Source organism: Ambystoma mexicanum, chromosome 2q (genome assembly GCF_040938575.1).
Source record: "Ambystoma mexicanum isolate Mex_15411 chromosome 2q, UKY_AmexF1_1, whole genome shotgun sequence".
Taxonomy (NCBI): Eukaryota; Metazoa; Chordata; class Amphibia; order Caudata; family Ambystomatidae; genus Ambystoma; species Ambystoma mexicanum.
This window is the reverse complement of record NC_090924.1, coordinates 122,470,241-122,496,723: the sequence shown is the minus strand read 5'-3', so window position 1 is coordinate 122,496,723 and position 26,483 is coordinate 122,470,241. Positions and strand designations below refer to the sequence as shown.

Sequence of the window (26,483 nt, the reverse complement as noted above, 5' to 3'; positions counted from 1 at the left end):
GTTCCTTCGCCAATAGTTGAAAGTAGGCGTGTACGTAAAGGCTCCGGTGCTTCCTCGGCGTCCTTGCGCAGTTTGGCCCACTGCGCGTCTGCATAGCTAGCAAGCAAAGAATTGTTGTTCGCAATTCTTGCTGAGAAGGCAGCCGAGGAAGTTACTCTTTTTGCAAGGGCATATAGCCTTTTGCCCTCCTTGTCAGGGGGTGCCTCACTGGTGGAAAGTGGTACCCCTGCCCTCTTTCTAGTATTAGATACTACTAGGGAATCCGGAATGGAATGTCCCCTAATGTAGAGCGGGTCTGAGGGAGAAGGAGTGAAAAGTTTTTCAATTCTTGGATTGACCCCTCTGATCAATGCGGGAGTGGCCAGCGAAGGGATGATTCTTCTCTTCACTGAAGCTAGGAGGGGAATGGTCTGGCTGACCGGGGGTTTCTCTTTAATTACTTTTTCCACAAAGTCTAATTCTGGAGAGAGCTCCCCAGTGTCCAGTTCGAAAAGTGCTGCTGCTCTGCGCAACAGTGCATTGAAAGTGGGCTGATCGTCAATCGGAGACGTGTTCCTAACCGGTGAATTGTCAGGAGGATTTAGGTTTAGGACATCAGTGTCGGAATACACTGATGGGGATTGCCAGGGGTGCGAAGGTCCTTCTTCAGTGTCTTCTCGGAAGCCTTCTTCTATAATGTCTGGCGTGTCTTCCAGACATTCCTCCCGGTTCTGTCCTACTTGATCGTCTATGAAATCATCCTCCTCCTCCAAGTATTCTTCCTCCCCAGTGAGGTCGTATACGTTATGGAAGTCTGAGGCTGTGTCCACCTGGGGATCGACTAGCCTCGGATTTTTGGCCCTGGGGTCCTCCTGAGGCCCTTCTCTAGTCCTCTTGGGAGTTTGAGAGGTCTGGGTATTCATAAACCTTTCCATCCTCTCCATACAGAGGTGGAGTCTTTCCATGGTTTCATGGGGTACCCCAGAGCGGTCTGGCGGGGGAAAATTAGAGTCATCTAACTGGAAACGGCTCGACCTCTCCCAAAGCGTCGAGGAAAGTGTCCCGTCGCCCTCCGAAAAACCTTCAGGTGTGCTGGGTGACCCCCCGACTGAAGGGGGTAGTCCCTGCCTTTCTTCTGGCTCTTTCGGCGTGTCTTTCGACTTATGCGTAGCACTCGACGTGTTCTTCGGCGTACGCTTATGGGCGTCGGCTACAGCGATCCTCGCCAAGCTTTCGGCGACTCGTTTGTCGGCGACTGGTTTGTCGGCGGAAGCTTGCGTTTTCTACGCTATGGGTGTCGAACGCTCTACGGCGGTATGCGCCTTCTGTTGATGCGCGCCGGCCGATGGTTTGTGGGCGGCGCCCTTATTTGCCGAAAGCCCAGTCGCTGGTCGCGGCTGCGGTTGCGAGAGGGGCTTCGAACCCGAACGGTCCGAGGAGGCCGCCGGTGGAACCTGCGTCTCCTTGGGCGCCGAAGCTCTTTTCGTCTTAGACGAAGAAGAGCCGTGGGTTGTGTGCTTATGTGAGTCTTTGTGTGCGTCAGTGTCGCCGGGGTGTTCATCCCCATAAGCAGGGCGTGAGCCGAGCCCGTCGGGGCCGGGGACAGACGACGAAGCGCGCAAGCGCTCCTTAGAGGGGGTTTCGACTTCCGTAGCGGAGGTCGTGTTATCGCGTTCCTCGTCACTGTCGGTGGTAGCAGCGGCGGGTGAACCTTCGGCCTTCGACATCGCGTAGGCCGCCCACCTTTTAACCTTACGGTCTTTTAGAGTTTTAGGCTTAAGAAGCCGACAAGCCGCGCAACCTTCCTCCTTGTGATCGAGGGGCAAGCAGCGGTTACACCGTGAATGCTTGTCCTTCCAAGTAAATTTGCCTTTGCAAAGCGGGCAAAACCTAAATGGTGTCCTCTCCATAGCCGAGGCAATAAATCGCGATAAGCACCCCAAGGGAAAGGAAGGGGAAAGGGAAAGGCATTCTCAGAAAAGACCCAGAGATGTTCCACGACCCCACTCTCCCTACTGTATATGGCCTGCGAGGCCAGGCCACGTGTTCGGCAGCGCCGAAGGATTTCCTCCGCTCGACCCTCCGTCGAAGATTCTTTTCGGCGGAGAACAGCTTACAACTGCGTCGAGGGAGGGATTATTAATATTATGAGAAAAAACGACCAAAGGTCGAGGAGTTGCAATGTCTCTCGAGGAGCTCCGCGTGAAGGCGACCAGAAGCTGGGCGGAAAAAAACAATCTGAGGGACCTCGACGCGTGAGGGATTGTGGGTACAACGCACGTCACTATAGGGATAGTGTTTCAGACACGCCTTGTCGACGTCCCCTTTTCGACTACGAAAAACAAAATGCAATACTCCGCAGTGACCACTGGATGTCGGACCTATGCACAGCATGTGATTCTAAGCAGATTAACAAACATCAGAAATATATATATATATATATATATATATATTCCATAGTCCCCTTTCCTCCATACTTGTGGGACATTCCGTCCTTTGGGACGGGACCGGAGCACTTTTTAACAAAAAGCATAACAAAATTTAAATTTGTGTCCTTCTCTTTTTACGCGGGGTACCGCACCCGGCCGTAACTCCGCCCTCCTGAGCTCCACCCCGCGCATCGCCCATCACTCCTTTTCTATCGCCAGGTCTGTGACCAATTAAGCAATAATAGAGGATACTTATTTGAGGGGACGGCGGGCGGGCGGGCGTATGGAGGAAAGGGGACTATGGACTAGGAGTAAGGTGGTCACTACGGTGAGTAACCTGGTTATACTCCTACATCCCGTCCCCTTTCCTCCATACTTATGGGAGATTCCCAAGCACTCCTTACAGGAACTATGGGTGGATGGAAAAAAAACCTTACTGAAACAGGTTCTTCAGCACAGCCTGACCAAACTGCGCATCAGATCTTGAGCTCAGGTCTAGACAATAATGCTTACAAAAAGCCGATGGGGAGGCCCATGTAGCCGCCTTGGCAATGGTCTCCCAGGGAACATACTTTTGGAAGGCAACAGCAGCCGCTTTGCCACGTAAAAGATGGGCATGAATGCCCTTCGGGGTTGAAGGCCCTGAATGGTATAGGCCTCTGAGATACAGGAGGCAATTCATCGGGAGATAGTAGCTTTTGAAGCGGGTTTCCCTTTCGTGTCTCTGAACGTAACAAAGAGTTCCCCTGAGTTCAGTTGTTCTGTCCAGATAGAACTTCAGAGCTCATCTGACATCTAGATTGTGTAATACTCTCTCGGCATCTGAGGCCGGGTTCGGGAAATAAACAGGTAAAGATATAGACTGATTCAAATGAAAATCTGTCACCACTTTAGGAAGGAAAGAAGGATGAGTGTGGAGCACAATCTTAACCTTATGAAAGGTAAGGAACGGATGTTCCACGGACAAGGCTTGAATCTCGCTTACACGCCATGCCGAAGTCACTGCAATCAAAAAGGAAACCTTCCAAGAAAGGTACTTCAGACCCGTTGTGGCTATAGACTCAAATGGCTTATGGCATAAGCTGGTCAAAATCAAATTTAAATCCCACTTTGGGTGAGGATTGCATACAGGTGGAAAAAGATGTAATAAACCTGCAAAATGCCTTTGTCAAAGAAAATGAACAGGCATCAGTGCATAGGTAGGCGGCAATAGCCAACAAGTAAGTCCTACAGGATAGGACATGGATGCCCGAAGCAGCCAGATGAGAAATTAACAAAAGGACAGTGTCAATCGTAGGATGTCTGGGGTCTAGCTGTTTAGCTAAACACCAGTGACAAAACCGGAGCCACTTGCTCCTACACTGAGACCTCGTAGAAGGCTTCCTGGCCGCTTGGATAATGCGCATATTGTCTTCAGACAAGTTAAACTGTGCTAGGGATTTGAATTCAGGCACCAGGCCGCCAAGCTGAATGATTGTGGGGAGGGGTGCCACATCTGTTGATTGCACTGGTGAAGCAGGCTGGGAATCAGCGGCAGTCTGATCGGAGGACAAATGGAAAGATGCTGAAGTTCCGAAAACCAGAATCTGGCTGGACACCAAGGAGCTATGAACAGGAGAGTGCAATTCGAAGCATTCCTGAGCTTGCAGAGTGACCGATGAATCAGAGGAAGAGGCGGGAAGGCATATGCCTTCATGATGTACCACAGGATCTCGAGAGCATCCCCTAGAGAAGAGGCCCTGAAAGTTCTTGTTTGTGGCAGTCGCAAAAAGGTCCACTTCTGGAGTGCCCCATTGGCGAAAGATGTTGAAGAGGACTTCCAGGTTCAGTTCCCACTCATAGCTACCCGCTGTCTGCTGGCTGAGTGAGTCTGCCGTCACATTGAGTTGCCCCGGCATGTGCACCGCCAGCAGCCAAATGCTGTGCTGGGTGGCCCATTCCCACATCTGAATGGCAAGGTTCACAAGAGGTGGTGACTTGGTACCACCCTGCTTGTTGATGTAAAACATGGATACCGAGTTGTCCGTGCGGACGCGGACCACCCGGTTCGTGATAGATGGTTGGAACGCTTTCAGCGCCAGAAAAACAGCCAGGAGTTCCGAATAATTTATATATAACTGCCTGTCCTGCGGTGTCCATAGATCGAAAACCTGCAGATGATCCAGAGTTGCTCCCCACCCTAGGAGGGAGGAGTACCTGGTAATCGTCACTTGTGGGCAGGGCTCCTGAAAAGAGGCCCCCACCGTGTGATTGCTGGTCAAGGACCACCATAGAAGGCCCGCCATCATGCAGGAAGGAACTGGGATCATCTTGGAATCCGAGTCCGAAGTCTGAGACCAAGAGCTCCGAAGAGCCAGCTGAGTATGCCTCATTTTGAGACACGCAAGAGGAAGGGCAAGTACACATCGAAGCCATGATGCCCAGAAGTCTCTGGAACCACCAAGCCGTCATGTGCTCTGAGTGGATGAAGAGCTGACACGTGGCAAATATATCCACAAGCCTGTCTGCCATCAAATACACCCTGGAGTCGATCGTTTTCCAACGAAAACCCAGGAAGATCTGGTCTTGGGAGACCGTCATGGAAGATTTCCGCCAGTTCACCGAAAGCCAGAGATAGAACAAGATCTGAAGGAGAGACTGGAGATTACTCAATGCTGTCTGTGAACCAGGGCTGCGTAGGAGCCAATGGTCCAAATAAAGATATACATGAACACCCTGTAGCCGAAGGTAAGCTGCGATGACCGATCATAAAGACACAAAGCGCCGAGGTGAGACCAAAAGGAAGCACCTAGAACTGGAAATGCTACCCTCCCAGGGAGAACCAAAGATACTTTCGATACAGCCCCCATATCAGGATGTGCATATACGCGGCCTGAAGGTCCACAACACTGAGCCAGTCGACCTTCCGAAGAGAGGACTTTATTTGGCAGGGTGTGATCATCTTGAATTTCTCTTGGGGAAGAGAAAGATTGAACTGGGAAAGGTTGAGGATGGTGCGCAGGCCAGCCTGGTTGGGTTTGGGCACTGTGAACAGTCGAGAATAGAAGCCCTCCCCTTGCTCCCCGAGAGGAACAGGTTCCACCGCCCTTAGGTCTAGAAGCTTCTGAACCTTGGCTCTGAGGGAGGATGTCCCGATCTGTTGGAAGGGAGGATTGAAGGGTGGGATGGGGGGAGGGGCAAGCGAAAGCCCGCCTGAGCGATGGACAAAACCCACCGATCATCGGTGATGGTCTGCCACGCCTCCAGAGGAGACGAGATTCGTCCTCCTACCGGAGTCTTGTGCAACCGACAAAAAATATAATTTTGCAGATTCGTCATCCGGGAGACTTCCTGCTCCTGAAGAGGAGGCTGAAGGCCGAGAGAAAAACTGACGGGTGCCACCAACAGGAGGGTCAGTTCTGCGTGCCCAGCGGTCCTGAAACCCTTGGAAGCCAGAAAACAACTGCACAGAATCACCCCAAACCACAAAAAAGGCCTCTTTTAAACACTTTGTGCCCAAGTTGTTTCGGACGTGGTCCAAATCTATCCAGAGGTTTGGGCGGTGCAGTTCGGCAAAAATTGACCTTGTTTGTCTATGAGAAAATGAATCGGAAGTAGGCCGTAACTTTGTGAAAAATATTTTTTTCCTTTCTTAATAACTTTTCTTTTTTAACAAATCTTTACTATGCTCTTTAACTCTTGAGAATTTGCACAGAAGGACGGATACTTTTCATCTCTGGCGATGGAAAATTTGCTGGCAGACAAGACACTGGTAAGTTGGCGTTGTTGCCCAGAAAACCATGAATTTGAAGCATAGTATCAAGCAAAGGTACTTGGACCTCGAGGAATGTTTCCACATAGTTCTGATCCGACGGCGGCTCTGCTACTGCAATCGTGGCAGGATAACCCATTGAGAGTATTGTGCACGTGAACCTGACTATAAGCATTTATTTTGTCTCTCTGGGGTTTTGCGTCATATATATAGTGAGTCGGGTAGAGGGCCCATATAGATTTCCTACATGACTGTCCGCAGCCAAGTGTCCGCACACCCCATACTATTCCCGGTTTCCATCATCCGCTGGCTAGGGGAGGCCTCCTGCCTCCTGCGTCACCCCTTTGGTGGTCTGGTGCCAAGATCAAAGAAGGAGACTTTGTTACACTACTCTGTAAAATATGGATGGCAACTCTCTAACGTTCACTAGCTAAAGGTGTATAGCTCTCAATCTCACAGAACTCACCATTGGTATGAGAACATCAGTCCCTGTGTCTGAAATATATACAAATATTGAAATATGGTTCATTAATATAGCACATGACACCTACTGAACGGCCTCTTCATTCTTGTTATTACTAAACTTGGTTGGCCGAAAGGCCCAGTTGACTCTGTAGAGATAGAAACCTGTGACCTGCTAGTAAAACACAAACCTCTGTACAGGAGGTGCTCAACCCCCTACATTATCTGACCAAGCACATTTGATAGTAGGAAAAGATGCAATAATGTTTTGGACATCCCTATACCAAGTAGGAGTAGGTGCCATCTCATTAACAGATGTGCATAGGATTAAGGACTTCTCTGTCTGGTTGAAGCGGGCAGCTGTTTTGAACACATTTTGGTGAGGATTAACATATTGGCTGCAGTTATAGTGTGTGCTGCTAGGATATGGAGCTCCACGTCCACCATAACTCACAGAGCTTGCCGAGGATGTTTCTGTCTACATTCTATGCAGTAAAGCACTCACATTTTAAATAGGTAACAACAGTTACAGAGAAAGTAGTGGGGTTATTCAGTAATAGTTATAAAAAGAGGGAAAAGACGTTCCAAGAATCAACTTCTAATAGTGACAGGATTAGGTTGCAGCTGCTTAACAGGTGGGTCTGAGGTAATGGACTTACCTTTCTCATATGAGTAAGTGTTAGCAGTACTAAGGCGCACTATACGATCCCCAAACTCTTGGAGGAGCATCTTCTTTGTGCAGAGTGCCTGGAATGCCTGCAAATGTTGTATTGGAGAATAAAGTAAATAAGTGATGGGCACACAGGTTTCGACTGCTGTGGGACAGAATGAGCATGTTGTGCAGAAATTCAACAATGAGTCATGGAATGCACTAAACAGATATGGTGTGTATAGGTTCAGTCCAATGCCAGGTGGTGGCCATTGGCAGGGACTTGACATAGGAGTATTTGAGGAGTGATGGGGGTTACCCAACATTACCCTAAAAGTAATAACATCAGGAGACAGTGAAGCCAGGTGGGAAGCACCCTAAAGAGACAGTAGGTCTGGTTTTCTGACATTGTGCATCCCTACATCAGCATACAAACCCACATAAAATGTACTTACAAACTTACTCACAAACCTACCTCGAAATCCTCTCATAACCACAAGTTGCTGTGAGACACAGCACTGAATAAAAGTTAAAAAAGAAAATTGCAGTGTGCAGGACTGTGAAAAACACAGACGTGTTGACAGTATTGAAATTGAGTGTATAAGGATTGGGCACAAGGTAGGGATGTGTGCATAAGCGACTAGCTGTCCGTACTCGGTGCGGCTTGCCCAGCCCCACACCAAATATTTATTTATTTATTTGTATTTATAACACACCCATCGGCCCTGGGGCATCGAGGCACGGTTACAGAATATTCACTTAGGTGCAGTTAGCATGATGATAACCTTATGTACAGTCTTACATGAATACAGTTCAAACATTATGCTTGTTGCATAGTTTCAAGGAATAGTAGAGGAACAGTTTACTTGAACAGATTAGTCTTCAGTGCTTGTCTGAAGGCCATGAGAGAGGATTCCTCTCGTAGGTTAAGAGGTAGTGAGTTCCATGCTTTAGGTGCTAGGACTTCAAAGCTGGACCCCCCTGCTTTGACTCTTTTGAATGCAGGGACTGTGAGTTGGTGTGAGTATAGGTTGCGTACAGGTCTGTGGGACTGAACTTGATGTATTCGTTCTGCTAAGTAGGGGGGGCAGATTGAGACAGATATCTGTGGGTAATTGGTGAGTGTTTTGAACAATATATGTTCTCTGATCGGGAGCCAATGGGCCCCTTTCCTTGCTTGAGAGATGTGCTCTCTCCTGGGGATGCAGAGGGCGGCTCTGAGTGCATTATTTTGCGTGATTTGTAATTTGTTGATGTTTTTTGAGGACGTGCCTAGGAGGAGGACATTGCAATAGTCCATCTTTGCGCCTATGGTAGCTCTTGCAATATTGAGGCAGTTCTTGGAGGAGAGGTGAGGTTGGATGCGTTAATGATTTTAGTTGTGAGTGCTGCTGATGTTGAGATATAGCTAACTTGTCTGTCCATAGACAGAGAGGAGTCGGATATACTCCCAATGTTTTTACTGCTGCAGAGACTGTGATTACAGTGTTCTCAATGCTAAAATTACAGTATTTGTTGTTTAGTTTGTTCAAGGTCTCTTTGGGGCCTACCTATAAGATTTCGGTTTTGTCCCCATTGAGACAGAGGCCGCTTGCTGCCATTCAGCCCTGGATGATTACATAGGTTTTTTGTAGTGTTTTAAGGTCTTGTTCATAGTCACCAGATAGTGGGAGGAGGATCCGTGTGTCATCGGCATAATTTGTGAACGTTATGCCGAGTTCTACTAAGTCATTGAATAATGGCAGCGTGAAGAGGTTATAGAGGGTGGAGGATGTGCACAAACCCTGTGGAACTTCACAGCCAATGGGTGATGGATTGGCTGATGCCTGGTCTGTGAAGACCCTCATGGCACGGCCTTCCAGGAATGACGTTATCCACTTGGTGGCTTTGTGGGAGAAGTGGGCAGTGTCTGTGAGGTGCTTCTCTAAGATCTTGTGGTCCACCAAGTCGAATGCTGCCGACAGGTTGAGGAGCAGAAGAAGTGCTGACTTGCCCTTGTCCATGTTCTCTATTAGCTGATTTGTTAAGTCTAGCAATGTGGACTCAAGTAATTTACAATTCAAGTGCTTCTTTAGTTTGGATTAGTCTTGTTACAGATCAGTAAGGATTGTAAGCAGGTCTCTCCCCTGAGATACTCCAACAGATGGTTTATGGGTTTTTGGATAACATACTCAAACTATGAAAAAGGCACATTTCAAAAGTACATTGCAGATTCATCCTAAATTTATGGAGGCAACTGTGCATGGGTAACTTAGCCAACAATAATTATGGCATCAGATTTTTTCCCCCCAAATATATGCGTATTACATTTTCCAACACAGCATACAAGTTCCAGAGGTGGTACAAAGATATAAAATCAAATAGCATGTTACTCTCTACATCTTGAACCTATTAATTCTCTTCAAAACAAGTACGTTTATATAAATCGTCATTGGCCATCTAGAACAAATATGACCCAAATCCAAGCCTGAGCATGATTTGCCTAATTCGAACAGACGTCAATGTGTGTCAACTCTTGCCCTTATTGTGGTGTACAGAGACTTTCCCCAGTCTTATATCATAATTCTCAGACCCAGTCGGGCATGTGACTTGATATAAAAGGGAGCCTTTATTGGTGAATATTGCGACTTGTTTGATTAATCATATGTGTCATGTATTCCGTATCAAACAGGGATGTTGCCTTATTAATCCATTTGTGCTTCATTGGAGCTGTATCTCTCTTCCATGCCCCAACTAGGTTGGCCCTGGCACTAAGAGTAGGTTCTGTATCATATGACCTTGTTTGATGAGTTGGTTCTCATCTTCAGTCAAACAAAACAGAACTAGAAGGGGTTCTAGGGCTCTACTCACCCCAAAGAGCTCACGCATCCCGGATAAAACCTCCCTCCAGTAGGCCGGGATAGCAGAGCAGGACCCCCACATGGACGAGTACGTGCCATGTGAGCCACACCCTCTCCAAAAATATGGGCTGGTCTCAGGGAACATCTTGGCCAATCTTTCGGAGGGAGCTGCCATCTGTGTAACAGTTTAAAATCATGAAGCTTGCATTGGGTTTCTATGGAGACTTGTTGGATCGAACTGCAGATTCTTGACCTTAGTCCATCTCCAATTCTCTACAAAGGTCTCTGCCCCATGGTGTTCCGACTCAGAGGTGTTAAAGGGGCTCAGCTGTGATAATTGTTTGATAAAACCTCAAGATCAAACCTGTTCCACTATTTTGGCTGATAAGGATCTTTTCAAAAGGGTTGAGATCCCTGGTCAGATTATTTCCTCAGCATTTGACTGTCAGGACCTGTTTTTACTCAAGATATAGAAATACTGTGAGTGGGCCTAGCTTTAAGACGCCCTGCAGTTATTGAATAGATCTAAATTTACCTTTATACCATAACTGGCCCATCCTCTCCAATCCTCCCTCTACCAAAGCTGAAAAAGGTTGGGGTCTGGGAACTGGTCTCTTATCAGAGGGGCCCAGATGGCACTCAATAAGGAACAAACCCAAATACCTAATCATTCAGCTGAGCATATATAATGCTCCTGAGAGTTGCTGAACTGCCTTCACAGGAGAGGAAGGTGCAGACAAATGGTGGACTGGTCCAGGCTTGTCTCTCCAACACCTAAGACTATTGCATTGTTTGGAGACTGGATATTGAGGCCTCTAGAAATATCAAGGACAGGAAGAAAAAGAGGACAGCAAAGGTTCTATCTCTCCTTGCCTATCTAAGGACCTGTCCCTTGTCTGCGCTGGTGGACCACCTATCTAATAGTGGATAGAGTAAGGAAAGGGAAATAAATGTTTCTTTTTAGTCTTTCATTATTGTCCCAATTATTACTTCGTTTACTCCAGTACCATTTGCTACATACATGATTTTATTCAAGACATGAGGTCCAGATTCGAGCAGTGTTCGTGTGAGGTATTTAAAAAGCTATCAAATAGGATAGTTGTCGAGTAGTATTATGGCAAAGGTACGTTATTGGGCAGTACTCCAAGCTCAACAAATCCCTGTTAAAAAATACATATTCTCTATGCGAAGAGCTAAAAATTATTCAACTATGAAGACTTGTATCAAGGGTCTACACACTCTGGTTTCTAGGTGTGCCCCTGACTTTTTCCATGGAATGCAGCAGTTTTCCTGCTGTCTCCCCATGTTTGTCGACCGGTTTCAGTGGACTGCCTAGTTCTTGCCACCTTCTTCAGGACTGTCTTCGTGATATAGATAAGGGAATTGTCTGAGTTTTAGGTATGACCATCTATGGGCAGCACAACCAATTTCTGTATCCAAACAACTAAATCAAATTGGACCAGTCTCACCTTATTGCGTTTAAGGAGACATTCAGACTGCCCCATGGAAAATTAAACAGGAACATTATCACTATGTGTATAGCTAATATGTATTTTTTTATACAATTATTTTATCAATACTTTTGGAGCATAAACACATTTAAACGTAGATATACTCACAGGTCACTCCTGGGACAACAGTATGGGTAGTTGAATGAGGTGAGTAAAGCTGGTAACACGGAGAGTTCATGTTGTGAACTTCCTCTACAGGCAAAGAGTTGGAGTAGTCCACCAGGTGACAATTTATTTAAAATGTGGTTGTATTTTACTGAGACAACAAGTTCTATGATATAGTTCATCTCGCTCCACTGACTATATATATATGTGTATATATATATATATATATATATATATATATATATATATATATATATATATATATATATATTTCCAGGTCCCATATGTTCATACGGCAGTACACTGTGTCATACGGTCCCCCTTATGTAGTTAACTGTCGTCTGAGTTAGAATGCATTTGTATTGCCGGAGATGAGAAAGCCCACGTTTGACCCACATTACACATACGTTTTTGGGCCTGACAGTATCGCTCAGGATACTCTAGTATTGAGTTACTTCATTTCAAACTGAAGCGCCTTGCACTTATTATGTGATTACTGGCTGGTTCCTGTCTGTGAGTCTAAATGCATTTCTCTAAATTATGTGCAGCATCATGTCTACAGGGGCCAGGGCTGCTCCACCATTCGGTATAGCCAACTAACTCTCTATCTTCACAAACGAATGCACAGTTTCCACTTAGATAAACAAAACAAAACTGAAAAGTGTCCGGCTAACCCGTTGCTGCAGGCACATGGATTCTCCTAACCACCGCGTTGTGACTCGACGTAAAGGGCAGTGTATGCCGTGACTGCTGTTTTATGTTTGTAGCTTGTTGCCATAGGTACTGTGTTAGCGCGCTGTTCTTGTTAAGAAAAACCTTCCTTCCCGAGAGCCATATTGGAACGCCTCTTTCATTGATGTTATTTTCCTTTTTGTTTTGGATAAATGCTGTTGACGATCATGCATTGTTATTACATGAATACATGATGTACCTATATTTGGGGATGTGACAAGTCCCTATGATACGTGCACACAGAATCTGGTCTACTTATCTCTCTTGTCTAAACTTAATATATTGCATATTTGTGACGTGATCACTAGCAATTGACTTGCAGGGCTCGCTGTGCATATTACATGTTGGTCGATAGCATGTCACTGGGAGTTGCAGTGATAAGTGTCTGTTCAACTTATTGCATCCGTTGTTGTTCTAACCCCTTGGCAATAGTCCAGTATTATAGTGTACAGGGAAAAGGCGAAGGGGGGGCTTTTCCACCCAGTTGTACTTAAGACCTGGTCTGTTATATGGTGGTCAAGGTTTGCCAATTGATGAATTTGTTTAATCCACCCCGATCAGTTTTCAATCGAAAATCTTGGGTGGACTGTGACTTTTTCCACGATAGTCCACTTTAGGTCTTCTTCCTTGTTATCTCTTTTGCTGTCAAAGGACAGTGCTTTGTTATAAAGCAGCAAAGCCAAGCCAGCTGTGCTAATATACTGTAGTAAAGTTAACAAAATGTGTTCACTAGAAAAGAAACCATTGCTGGACCTTCTCAGAACAGTGAGCTTGTAATACATCTGGGTCAGTTACTGCTGGCAATTGTCACTTTTGAGAATGCAGAAGCAGGCCCACTGCAATATTTTTTACTTTGGATTTAAAGTGTGTTTCCTAGATTATTCAATTACAAAAGTGTTGGTAATATCATTCACCAACAGAAACCTTTAGAAGTATCTGAATCACAGGAATGCAAATCACATGATTTCTCGCTGCTCATTTTTTAAAATCTATTGTAAAATAAGTTTGCTAACTGATTATTGGTGTTTTTTTTAAATGTCTTTATTAGTTTTCAAAACAATCAGCACACAGTGCACCTAAAATGGTGCATACAAAAATCAACAAAACATTGCCCAACTACCCCTCCTCCCCCAAACCCTCCCCCTCCCATTAGAGTCCCGCAATCTACAACATTCTTCTTCTAACTTGTGGTCATCTCGACTACCGCACCATCGGAGGAGCTGTCTGTTTCGGTTTCCTCCCGGCCAGAGCCCGACAGTGATGCCCGACAGTGATGTGACCAAATGTTGCCAAGCTGTAAGTATCTCCCCCTCTTCTTCTCCCTCCCACCCACCGCCTCCCTCTATGCCACTGTTTCAGCATCCGTCCATTTCAGGAGGTCCCGCCACCAGGCTTCTGCGTTTGGTCTCCCACTTGCCTTCCAGCTCGTAGCTATCTTGCGCTTGGCAAGGATGTAAACCAGATCTTTAAGTTTGCTCACATGCCTAAGTTTGCGCAGTCTCGGAAATCCCACTATCATGCACGACCACAGAGAGTCCACTTCCAGTTTAATGCCCTTATTAGCTAGGAGGTGCACTACTTCTTCCCAGTATTTAGCTATCTCTGGGCACGGCCAAAACATGTGTGTCATATCAACATCCACCTCCCCGCATTTCGGGCATCTCTATATAGTGGCATTTGTAAAGTTAGCAATTTTTCTGGGGGTCATATATGCCGTGTGTAATGTACAGCTGAATTTGTTGTAGTTGTACATTTCTTGACACCTTCTTATGGTATCTCTGCATCCTCACCCATAACCCTTCACTAATTGTCTAGCCACTTTCCTCTTCCCAGTCTTGCCTTATGTGCATCACTTCCTTCCCGATTTTAGACATCATTATTTCATAAATTCGTGAAATCTCGTGGCCTCCTTCTGACACCGCCTGAAACGTTTCTATGCTGGGTCAGTTCTACCTCTGACCACGTCTTCTTTGCCAGTGCCACCAATCTAGCATACGTAATATATTGTCCCCCATGTAAACCTGTATCTTCTCTCAATGTATCAAATTCTATCTTTCCCTCTTCTTGCCATATATCTCCTATGGTTGCTACCCTACTGGTTCCCAATGTTCTCTAATGATCCTTCTCAGTTGTTCACCTACCCCCTTCAGCGCCTTCAAGGGCACCTGCGGGGAGCACGGCAGCAAGCTTCCCATCACCCGGCAAGCTCTATACCAGATCTTCCGGCCCAAGTGCAACAATGCTGGCCTTCTTCTTTTCAGAGGGTCTGCCACCCACATCCACTCGTTCAGATAATAGGGTGTACACTCCGCTCTTAACAATCTGGACTCTGGAGTGGGGTCCTCGGATAGCCATCCTGCCACATACTGGAGCTGGACAGCCAGGTAGTACACTTCAAAATTGGGCAATCTGATCCCTGCTTGATCATACGGGTGTTGCAATTTCCATAGGGCTATCCTGTTCCTTGAATTGTGCCAGATAAACCCCCTTCAAATACTCTGCACTCTGGTGAAAAACCGTTTGGGTATCATATATGGGACGTTTGCAAAATTCTGCAGCAGTCTGGGTAATACTATCATCTTAAGCAGTGCCGACCTGCCCATCATAGTCAGAGGCAATTGAGCCCGAATACTATACTACGTTCGACCTTCTCAACTACCTTTTCCATGTTGTTCCTATGTTCGTCCTCAATCTTGTGATATATGTCCACCCCCAGGTATCTAAAAGTGTCAATCGCCCACCCGATCTGCAATACTGTAACTCATGTTGTGGTACTCCTATATATATATATATATATACCTAGGGGGAAAAATATGAACTTTCATGGGTTAATCGTTATACCCGACAATATTGCGTAGCGTTCCATTACCTCTAGTATATACTACAGGTTTTCCTCTGGGTACGTCAGGTACAGCAGCATGGCATCAGCGTATAGCGATATCAAGTGCTTTCCTCCTTCCGTACTAATGCCTACCTTGTTATATCAATGCCTTAAGTATATCGCCAAAGATTCCAGCGCTAAGATGAATAGCATCGGGGACCAGGGGCAACCTTGCGTGGTACCTTTGCCCAGAGTCCATTGTTCCGAGATAATCGGACCCATCCGGACCCGAGCCACCGGTTCACTGTACAATAATTTAGCCCACTTCAAGTATGCTCGTCTCATTCCATATTCCTTCTAAACCGCCATCAGCCATGGCCATTTGACCGAGTCAAAGATCTTTACCGCATCTAGTGAGACTATTGCTACTTCCTGGGAGCTTTCCTCTGTCTGGTCTATGATGTGATGTAGCCTCCTGAAGTTATCAGAAATACACCTTCGGGGAACATATCCCGTTTGGTCATGATGTGCTAAGGAGTTTATCATAGGCTTCAGCCTGTTGGCCCTCACTGCAGTGAGGATCTTGCTATCCTGGTTCAGCATTGGTAGCGGTGTATAGGATCTACAATCAGTACTCGGATTGTCTGGCTTGAGGAGCGGGATGATGATTGCCTCCCTGTGGGTCTCTGGCAACCTGTCTTTTTCAAACGCTTCATTCAGCATAGCCAGCATCAGTGGGAGTAGATCACCCTTATACGTTTTATAAAACTCGCTCGGGAGACCGTCTGCACCCGGAGCCTTATTAGTGGGAAGTGTCTGGATTACATTTTCTAGTTCTACTAATGTGAGTGGTGCGTCTAATCTCTCTCTATCCATTTCCCCAAGCTTAGAAAGATTGATTTCTTCCAACCTCTCCAATATATCAATTTCCTCTTCTTCGATCTTATCTGCGTATAACTCTTGATAGTATCTGTAGAACCATTCGTTCACACCTTCCTGGGTGTCCTCTACCAAGCCATCTCCCCTGTGTATTTTTCGAATTGCCTGTCTCAGAGCTTCACTCTTACACAACCAAGCCAGCAACCTGTCTGGTTTATCACCTTCTGCATGCTGTCTTTCTATATATCTTCTATAATTCAAGTTGCTTAATCTTTCCCAATGGGTTCTACATTCCTCTTGTAGTTTGTATATGGCATCGATCTCCCCTGGGGAATCCACCCCTCTTTGCAATTTATTCCCGATCTCCCTTTCTATGTTTTGCAGATCCTTCATTATACCTCCTTGCAGTCCTTTCGACTTTGAGATCGCCTCTCCCCTCACTACCACCTTAAATGCTTCCCACAACGTGCCAGCCGACTTCACACTCCCCGTATTGAGCTCAAAGTATCCGTTTATAACCTTCCTCAATTCCTCTCTAAATATGGTATCTTTCAACGCTTCAGCCCTAAGCTTCCACGCCGGTATCCTCGGCTGGGCGGGGAGACCCTCCACTTCACGACCAGCGGTGCATGGTCCCATAGGACTGCTGCCTTGTACCCCGCACTTTTCATCTCCTCCATCAGCGTGCTGGCCACAAATATGTAGTCCAACCTGGTGTATAAATTATGTGGGGCTGAGTAATGTGAGTACCCTCTGTGTTGTGAGTAAAGCCTCCTCCATATCTCAATCATGTGAAAGTCCTGTGCGAGTGCATCGAGGGCTTTCGCCGCCGGGTTCGGCCTAGTTACTTTATCATCAGATCTATCCATCCTGGGGTTCAGTGTGGAGTTGAAATCTCCCCCCATTATAACTGCTCCATCGATATATGTGCTGATCTTTGTATACAAGTTTCTGAAGTATGTTGCAGTGTCATTGTTCGGGGCATAAATGTTAATTATATTCACCTCCCTGTTCCCCACCAGCCCTTTCAGCAATACCATCCTGCCATCAGCCACCACCTCTTGTTGTAACAGTTTGAATGGGACATGAGGTGCTATCCAGGTGATAACCCCTCTAGCATACGCCAAATATGGTCCCCTTCCATTTACTCTTAATCAATTCTAATTTATCTTTGTTCAGGTGGGTTTCTTGTATCAATGCTATATCTATTTTCTGCGTGTTCAGGTACATCATGATCTTGTTTCTCTTAATATAACTATTTAGCCCCCGCACATTCCAGGTCACTATCCTCAGATCTCCCATATCAGCCGTAATCTAATCCTCCTCCATCTTCCCCCACTTTCCTCCTAAGTGGTCTGGGTTGTGATTGCCGACTCCTCCCATTTCTCCCATGCAACTCCCTCTCCCAGCCCCCAAATAAAACTAACCCAACTCCCCTCTTCCCACCCTCCCCAACTAGCCCCAACTAGCGCCCAGCTCCATCCCTGATCTCGGGCTATCCCGCATCTGGCCCTGTCCTGGTAACACCACTCAAGAGCCCAGCAGGGGATACTGCACTAGCAGTATCCGATCTAACCTAACTATGGGGGGTGGGTATAGTATGTCTCATTATGCTGCTAACCCGATATGGCATTCAGTGTGTCTCAATTACCTTTTCTGCACACGTAACTGTCATATCTCGTCTGCTCCCTCCAACACTGCTACTTGCGTACTATATTCAAGTCCCAAGGCCAAATGTCTTTATACCAACATATTCTGGAATCAGCTGGGTCATTCATCCGCCCTGCTCTACGCATGGTCGTCTGCAGTCACTGGGCAGTTCTGGACGTCTAACCACTCTGTCGCACTCTCCGGAGTTTCGAAGAATAGGGCCTTGTTTTTATGGTACACCTTCAGCTTCGCAGGGTACATCAACATATATCTGTAACCCACATTGCATACCCTTCTCTTAATTGTTCCGTAGTGCAAACGCCTTCTTTGTACCATAAAGTTGTAGTCAGGGTATGCTGTGACAGCCGCTGATGCTCTATGTATCGTTCCACCTTTCCGGAAATGTTCCAAGATATTTTCTTCGTCTTCGTAATTTAAGATCTTTGCAATAATCGGCCTCGGGGAGCTCCTGATGGTGGTCTACGAACTTGTGCTCTGTGTGCCCTCTCGACCGCAAACTCCTGGGTGAGCGCCCCACCTGTAATCTCCTGCAGCAGCATGGTCTCAATATAGTTGGTTGGTTCTGAGCCCTCCTCGACCTCACGCAGTCCAATAATCTGCACATTGTTTCTGCGCGCCCGCCCTCCCGCTTCTTCAGCTCTGTCTTCTAAGTTCTGCACCTGTTGTTTCAGTATTGAACCTCAGCGGCGTTCGTCATGCAGGTGCCCGTGTTTGCTTTCACCTCTGTCTCTAGCACAGTCGTACGCTCAGCCAAGGCCCTTACATCTTGTCGCAGTAAATTGGCGTCGATCTGAACCGCATCTATCTTAGATTCTAGCGAAGCTTTGAGCTCTGCCACTGCTGCATCAAGCTTATTCTCTCCCGACACTTTCAGATCGGCGATGGCGTCTGGGATTGGTTGGTCCATGCGCATCGGTGGCCCTTTGTGTTTCCCCTCTTCCGCTACCTGAGGAGATTTAGCACAGTTGTCCATTGTCTGCTGCTTTCCTTTGCTTTTCAGTGTTTTATTGGACATTTTCAGAGGTGTGGGCCTCCTTACCTCCCGTGCCGGGATGGTGCAGTTGCCGCAGCCGCTGTATGTTGATGTCTCTTCAGGTGGGATGGAGTACAGTTCCTTCCGCTCTTGCTCAGCTTTCCCGTGCCAGTGGGCTATTTAGGAACCGAACTGGGGCCGCTCAAGTTCGCTAAGGCAGGCCCTGGGGTACCCAACAATTCTCCAATCCGCCACCTCTGTTATGTCTATATGGCCTGTACCAGCAGTCCAGCCAGAGCCTCTACAAGGTTTGTATCCCTGGGCGCTGACCATACAGTCCGTGGGGTCTTAACATATGCTGCGCTGTGGAGGAAGCTCTCTTTATGTCGCTCAGTCCTCGATCGCAAGGGGCAAATCCACGACCTCTGTATCCACCTCCGATCACATTGGGTATTCTGCGTGGGTTCTAGTATCCCAGATCACCAGGCCCGTCCCATCTTCAAATGCCTGTGGGCCTCCAAATGCACCTTTGCAGGGTCATGGGGCCTGACTATTGCATTTTACCCTGTGTTAGTCTGTATATTATTTGTATAGAGTTAGTGTGTGCAACCCTTCAAGTACATCTTCTGGTCGGCGTCGTGCCTCATGGGTGCATTGCTTGTCTCCGTATAGCGTGTCCACTGAGCTCCTCTGCTTGCAAACTCTGGATCCTTGCTTTCACAGTGGGCTGTTCTTAGGCCACTGAATTAAACTGCTGTGGAATTCACCTGTGGTTTGGCCCCCTGCGCCAGGAGTGTTTTTATCTTGTAAATATAGTAGTGAGGTGCTCTGTTAGCTTAGTGGTCTGTTGACCGTAACATCATTTGAGTGCATACCGAGTTTATAAGCTGAATAGACTTGTGAGACTTTCCAGTTCTTCCCAGCTGCGCAGGCCTGCAGTCTCTCTGCGCACTTCGTTTGGTAGCCGGGCCTCCTTTAGCGCCCAGCTACACTGTTGCAACGTGTTCTGTTCTATGGGAGCGCCCGCAGCTCGCTTTCTCCCCAGGCTTCAAGATCTATGTGTATCACGCGCCCCTTCAGGAGCGTCTATGGGTGTCCGAGCCATCAGGTGTGGACGGATCCTCACCTAACGCCCCATGCGGGCATTTGCATTCCCTTCGTGGTCTGCTGCTCCGTCGCGTAGCCGGCTTGTTCCTCCCTGGGTCATCCGCCTCCTTGCTCTTCTAGATAAGCAAGGTGAGCCCTCGCTGGCTGCTCCGCCTCCGGGGCCTAGGCACCCGCTTTCAGTGCCTCACTCACCGCCAAATAGCTGTTGTCCGGTCCATAGCTTGTCGGCCGCCACAGCAGCCTTTGTTCATTGCGCCGGCCATTTTGTATCTCGCAACACTTTCCAGATAAAACTTGCAAACGGTGTTGCAGCCTGTATGCGCCTCGTCAGACTTCCGTACTTCAACACAGCAGGCACCAGGGTTTCTTATACACGATAGTGTCTTGCAAGATGTAAATACACTCTGCAGGCATATTGATTTTAAAGGATCATGCAGGATCGATCGGAGCAGCTTCCGGAGCACACGTCCTAAAACATGGCCCTTAAGCCACACCCCCCAATATGGTGTTTTGTTTGGTGCTATTTTACTATTGTTTGAAGATTGGGCGAGTCAAGTATTCTGAGGCAGTTCCACAAGCTTGAACAGAAGGTTAGTGGCATGTGGGGGAGAACTTGATCAAAATAATCTGGCAATCTCTTACGTCAAAGTAGCAATAGTTATTAATATTTACAAAACCTTAAAACATACCTAATTTTTGATTTTGAACAGGGAGCAAAAATGTAAGTTGCAAGCTACTGGCCAGCCATAAAAAGTCACTCGCCACCTCAATGCTATACATACGAGCAGCACACCAGTTCTAATTTGCCCATAGCTCATGGTGAGTGCACATTTTTCACCCTGAATGATACCACTTGATACAAGTTTGACATGGAACATGACAACGGTCAAGTAAACATGCAATGCAAAGTGGAGCAATAGTCCCTTAATTTAATAAGTCTCCAAAAACATGTATAGTCCGAATTTAATAGGTGATCTAGGCAGTCGTACAATACCGCTCAGGCCTTAACTTTCCACTTCTAACAACAATTTTTACTTGCCAATGCATTTTACATACAATACATTTTTCTTAACTGCAACCAGTAGCACATTGCACGTCTTGGACACTCAATATATTCTTGGCTTTAATGTTTATGCGGAGGAAGGCAATTACCACTGGCATGCAGGAGTCACTGTAGTGCAACCTTGAAAGATGAGACCTGGGGGCAGGTTATAGAAACTTAGCACCAGTGCAAGTGCAAAGTTGCATGGTATTAGCAATAGGCCCCAGTGCAAAAAAAAACAGTGGGGCCATATTAGAACACCTTTGCACCATGATAAGTACATTTTTTCATGGTATAAGCACTACGGAAGAAATTGCCCTCATGCAAAAAACATGCTCTTTCAATCCATTTTTCAGCGGGGCAAAGTGCACTAGTGCTGATATCATTCTGTATTAGCACCAAGGCAACCTTCCTCCCCGTGAAAAAATGCACCGGAAGAGCATGGTTTTTGCCCTAGGGCAATTTTTGCTAAATATGCTGACTCTTCATGAGTCCATTTTGGGAGGTCCATCTATCGCAGGTATTCTGTAAGAGGCACCTCGTCACCATCTTTCTCCCCCCTGTATACTTCCTGGTAGTATAGTCCCAAAGCAAGCAGCGAGCTGAGGAGGGTTGTGATTTGTCAAAATCACCCTTGCTCCATCTCCTTTCTCATATGTTTTTTTTTACCTTCTTTATGGAGGGATGTGCCTTTGCTAGGTCAAGTTTCCTTAACTCTTGCTTTTTTGATTGGATATCATTGATCAGACGGTCTGTGTCGCCCTCCTTTGTTGAAAGATTCTCTTTTAAGTTAGATATTTCTTTGTAGAATTTGGGTGGTTTCGTCTCTCTTTGGCTATGAATAACCCCTTAGATCTGGCTTTACAAGCTTCACAGATAGTGTCCGGTCCACGTCTTCATTTTTGTTTGTGTTAAAATATTATTTTATTTCTTCTTTCGAATATTCACTGAAGACTTGATCATTAAACAGGGTGTTGTTGCACGGCCATCTGATATCTCTACGAGTCTCCACCTCCCAGCTCATATTGATTTGTACCATGTTGTGGTCTGACCATCCAATTCTGTGTGTGTGTGTGTGCACATTCTGTAGAAGGTATTCTTTACATCACTCAATAAGTAAGTAGTAAGTGGTTGAAGTGGGTGGGAGTGGTGCGCCTCTCCTTTTTTAAATTAAGTTTTACTGCTCCTATATGTTTATTTTAATAAGAAACTGTTCCGGGATGGTTTCGTTTTAAAATAAAAGTGTAGGAAGGAGTTGAAACTTGCTCTTCAGTGCATTCCACTGAACGTTCTCTTAAACAGCATGCACATTTATTTGGGGGTTTGTATTGTGCGTGGGAGGGAACGTGGCGACAGGGTTTGTGGGGAGCAGAGGCAGACCAGCAGGGAACATAGTTCCACAACTTCTTTTCATACGCTTCAACTGCTGGTAAAGGATTGATGTGGGTTAGACAACAAGGTATCACCCCCTGCCTTAGGATGGACCTCTCTCCAGGAGTTGCACCAAGCTTATGTCGGGAGATTATCTTCAAACAGATGATTCTCAGTACTCTATGTCTACCTATCTGTCTGGATTCAGAGATCCCGTAATGTTAAAATCGCCTCTGAAGATTTTCCTGCCCTCTTCCCATGTATCCAACTGTATAAATGCTGCTTTGATAAATTTCCAAGTTGGCCTGTTTAGGGCCTATAGGGTTGCTAGGTTAACAGAGTTCCAGAGAATCTTCCCTTTATCAATAGAAGCCTTCCTTTCAGGTCCCTCTTAATCTGCATGATGTCCAGAGACATGTCAGAGTTCAAGATAATTCCCACACCCCCGCTTCTTCGCCTGAGCTGAGGACCAGAGGCACTGACCAATGAGTCGACCATGTATCTTAAATATATTTCCTTTTTGCAATGAGTTTCTGGAAGGAATAGAATAGCCAATTTATGGGCCTCATTACAACTGTGCCGGTCAGGTAACAACAGTGCCAGTAAGCCTACCGGCACCGTTGTTACCGGACTGGCACAGACCGACTCTGCGGGCGGGTGCTGTCCCGCCCGCCAGGATGAGACCTGGCGGGCAGAACTGCACCTGCCCGCAGAGTTTCACAGAAGCACCAGCACCGTTATTAACAGTGCTGGTGCTTCCGTGGTCCCCATTCCCATTGAGTCCTAGTGGGACTCAATGGGAATGGGGATTTACAATTTACCGGCGCCTGACTTTCCAGAACGCCGGGGTTGTAGTCCCCCGGTGTTACCAGCAAGTCAGGCGCTGGTAACTCTTGCAAGTCAGACGGCAACCCGCCGGTAGCACCGGCAGGGTTACCGCCGTACTTGTAATGAGGCCCTATGTCTTTTGATTTCTATCGCCAGTAGTGACTTTTTGGTAGGGGAGTTCAGTCCTTTCACATTAGAGGTAGTGATTTTAATGGCATCCATTTCCATGATTTTGAAGGTAATTCATAGGCAAGAGTGTCATCCTATTTTTAACGTCCCTTAACATGCAATCATGTGAGTTCTTTACAGAAACCCAACTAGGCTCAAATTCAACCCATATAATCCCTCTTCCTTGCCTCCCCTGAATGAATAACAACAAAAAATTTGTAAACACTAATATTTCAAACATAACAAGGGCTAAGGGAATAAATTACACTCCTGCTTCCCTCAGGAGATGCCTAGAAAGATCCAGGCCACACAGGCTCTATAGGGCCATCCCCCAGGCAATATCATTCCATAATTATCACTTACTTATCACCGGAAATATTCAGAGAGTCATCCCTATTAAACTTTTTCGAATTAAAGCAGCCGTTTTTTGGGCACTTGACCAGTAGTTGCGCTTCTTCAAGAGTGAGGGATTATAACGTTTTGATTCCTTGGCAGAGGATCTGCCATTTTCTGGAATTTGCTGGTACCCGACATTTTCACCCTAGAGCCCTTTCCCAAGAAGGATTTCAGAAAGTACTCCTGTCTTTCCTTATCCTCTGTAGTAGTGGGGGGGGGGGTTCTGCCTTTCAACTTACATTGGAAAGTGAAACCATTTTCTCTCTAGGCGCTTTATAAATACCCAATACATACATAAATAAATAGCTATGTTCTCATGACACCATGCACCCAGCAAAGCATTGGATTAGTCATGCACAAATGCAGGAGCTGAAAAGGCCCTGTTGTAAACACACCAATGCAAGTGTTGTTGTCACAATACGTGTCAGATCCATCCGACCCACTTCCCTCCTCCGACTCCTCACCTGTAGAACTGGAATCCGTAGCGTAACTTGTGGTCTCTCGGTATTTGTGAGTAATCGATGCAGTAATCCCTCCTCGGTGTGAAGCCACAGCGGCCACCCGTAAACTGTGGCCACTGCAGCCCCGTCACCGAAGACAGGCAGACAGGGGAAAAAGCCACAGGCATAAAAAAAACCTTTTTTTAGATGGAGGCTGGATTGCAGGTAAGTCCGTGAGCCAGTGACCAGCGGTAGCCTTTGGATGAATATCCGGAGGTATTGGGAGCTGCAGCGATGGTTGTAGTTCACAGATAGGCGGGGAAACCAGAAAGAGCAAGTAGAAAAGAAATGGGAAGAGAGCAAAAAGATGGTCTGGGAGCAACCGCACAGAGCAGCGGAGACCCACGGAAACCAAGGGAGAGGAAACGAAAACCCACGATGCGAATGGGAGAAGAGAAAAGATGAAAAGGGAACGGGAAGCGGCAGAGAGAGATTGAAACAGCACCGAAAGAAGGAAAAGATGACAGTGTTGTGGCAACAAGGTAAGCGAAAGCAGTATCTTAGACGTTGCAATGTGCCGATAGCAGGGAAGACCGGAAGTAAATACTTCCGGCTATCTGCGGCCGCAACGTAGAAAACGTAAAAAAGACTGGACCATCACCCGTGCAATAGTAAGAAGTGTGCCGGAACTCTAATGGCCGCTCCACCGAAACAGCTGCCACTTCTTCCATGCGCTCGTGCGCATGACAGTATGCGCCTGTCTGAAGGTCATCCCCCTGGTTCACTGGGATGGAAGATATGAAACCTTCTGAGTAGCTTAGGGGCGTGGATGTGAGCCAGGGGTTCCCATGAATCTTCCGATCTGGGGTACCCTTTCCATCCAATCAGACACTGCAGTCTTCCCTTGTGGTTTCTGGAATCGTAAATGTGGGATACCTCGTGTTCTTCTTCCTCATTGTCAGCCCTAAGATGTGCATAGTTTGAAGTGGAGCGCCCATGAGACTGAGAAAAAGGTTTGAGTAAAGAAGCATGAAAGACTGGATCAATGCGTTTAAGATTAGGTGGAAGACGAAGTTTATAAGATACAGGGTTGACTTTAGCAAGGATAGGAAAAGGGCCTAAGTATCGGGGAGATGGTTTGGACGGATGGGCCCACCGGGGAAGGTATCTGGTGGATAACCATACCTTCAATCCTACATCCCAATCAGGTCCTTGCTTATGGTGAGAATCCGCCTGTCTTTTGTTGTACTGGGCTGTATCCTTGAGACTGGAAGAAGCGTTTGATTGGGCCTCTTTAATCGCAGTAAGTATAGTTTTGATGGCTGGTATTTGTGATTGACTCACGGACACGGGATGGATGCTTTTTTGATGAAGTCCGTAGGTGGAGTAGAACAGAGACATTTTCATAGCCGAGTGTCTGGCATTGTTATAAGCAAATTATGCTGTAGGAAGAAGTGCCACCCAATTGTCCTGCTGCAGATTGCAAAAGCAGCAGAGGTATTGCTCTAAGGTGGCGTTCACTCTCTCCGTCTGACCATTGGTCTGGGAATGAAATCCAGAAGAGAGCGCCCATTCAATGCCTAGACGCTGACACATTGCCTTTTAGAACCTCAACGTGTATTGTGTCCCTCGATCAGAGATGACCTTATCTGGGATACCATACAGGCGAAAGATGTTGCGGAGAAAAACCTGAGACATTTCTTCAGCGGATGGTATCTTTGGTAACGGGGAGAAGTGCGCCATCTTGGAGAAAGTGTCTATTGTTACCATGATACAAGTGCAAGAATCGGAAGGTGGCAAATCAACAATGAAGTCTGTGGTAATGGTACCCCAGGGACGAGTAGAAAGGGCAGTCTGCTCTAGTAGACCTATGGGTTTGCCGGAATGGTACTTGGCTTTGGCACATACCGAAAACTTCCGAACATATTCGGTCACATCCCTGCGCATCTGGGGCCAAAAATACAAACGCTGGACGAGATCCAGGGTTCCAGCTACTCCCCGATGGCCAGACGTGAGATTGTCGTGACACAATCGGATCACCTTCATTCTGAGTTCTTCCGTGGGAAGGTAAAGCGGCTGATCCTTGAACCAGAGTCCATCCCTTTTGGTGAGACCAACAGACGTGAGTGGTTGTAATCATTCCGTAGCTTGTTTGACTTGCTGTAGAAAGGTGTTTACTACTGCAATGTGGAGGTGATAGGGGAACATCCGTTCTGGACCAGCGGAAGTACCATTTCCGATATTCTTCCTGGACAGAGCATCTGCCAGTACATTTTGACTCCCAGGGTGGTAAGTAATGTGAAAATCATTCTGAGCAAAGAAGTGAGCC

General features: G+C 46.7%; 1 protein-coding gene across 11 annotated transcripts in view; it reads right to left on the bottom strand.

Moving 5' to 3' along the window:
- Positions 1-26,483, bottom strand: part of JMJD8 (jumonji domain containing 8) — a 284,182-nt gene that overhangs the window by 182,058 nt on the left and 75,641 nt on the right. For all 11 annotated transcript variants that reach the window (XM_069647028.1, XM_069647026.1, XM_069647029.1 and 8 more), the window contains exon 5: positions 7,281-7,377. In XM_069647028.1, coding sequence (XP_069503129.1) covers positions 7,281-7,377 — 97 coding nt within the window. The remainder of the gene's footprint in view (positions 1-7,280; positions 7,378-26,483) is intronic.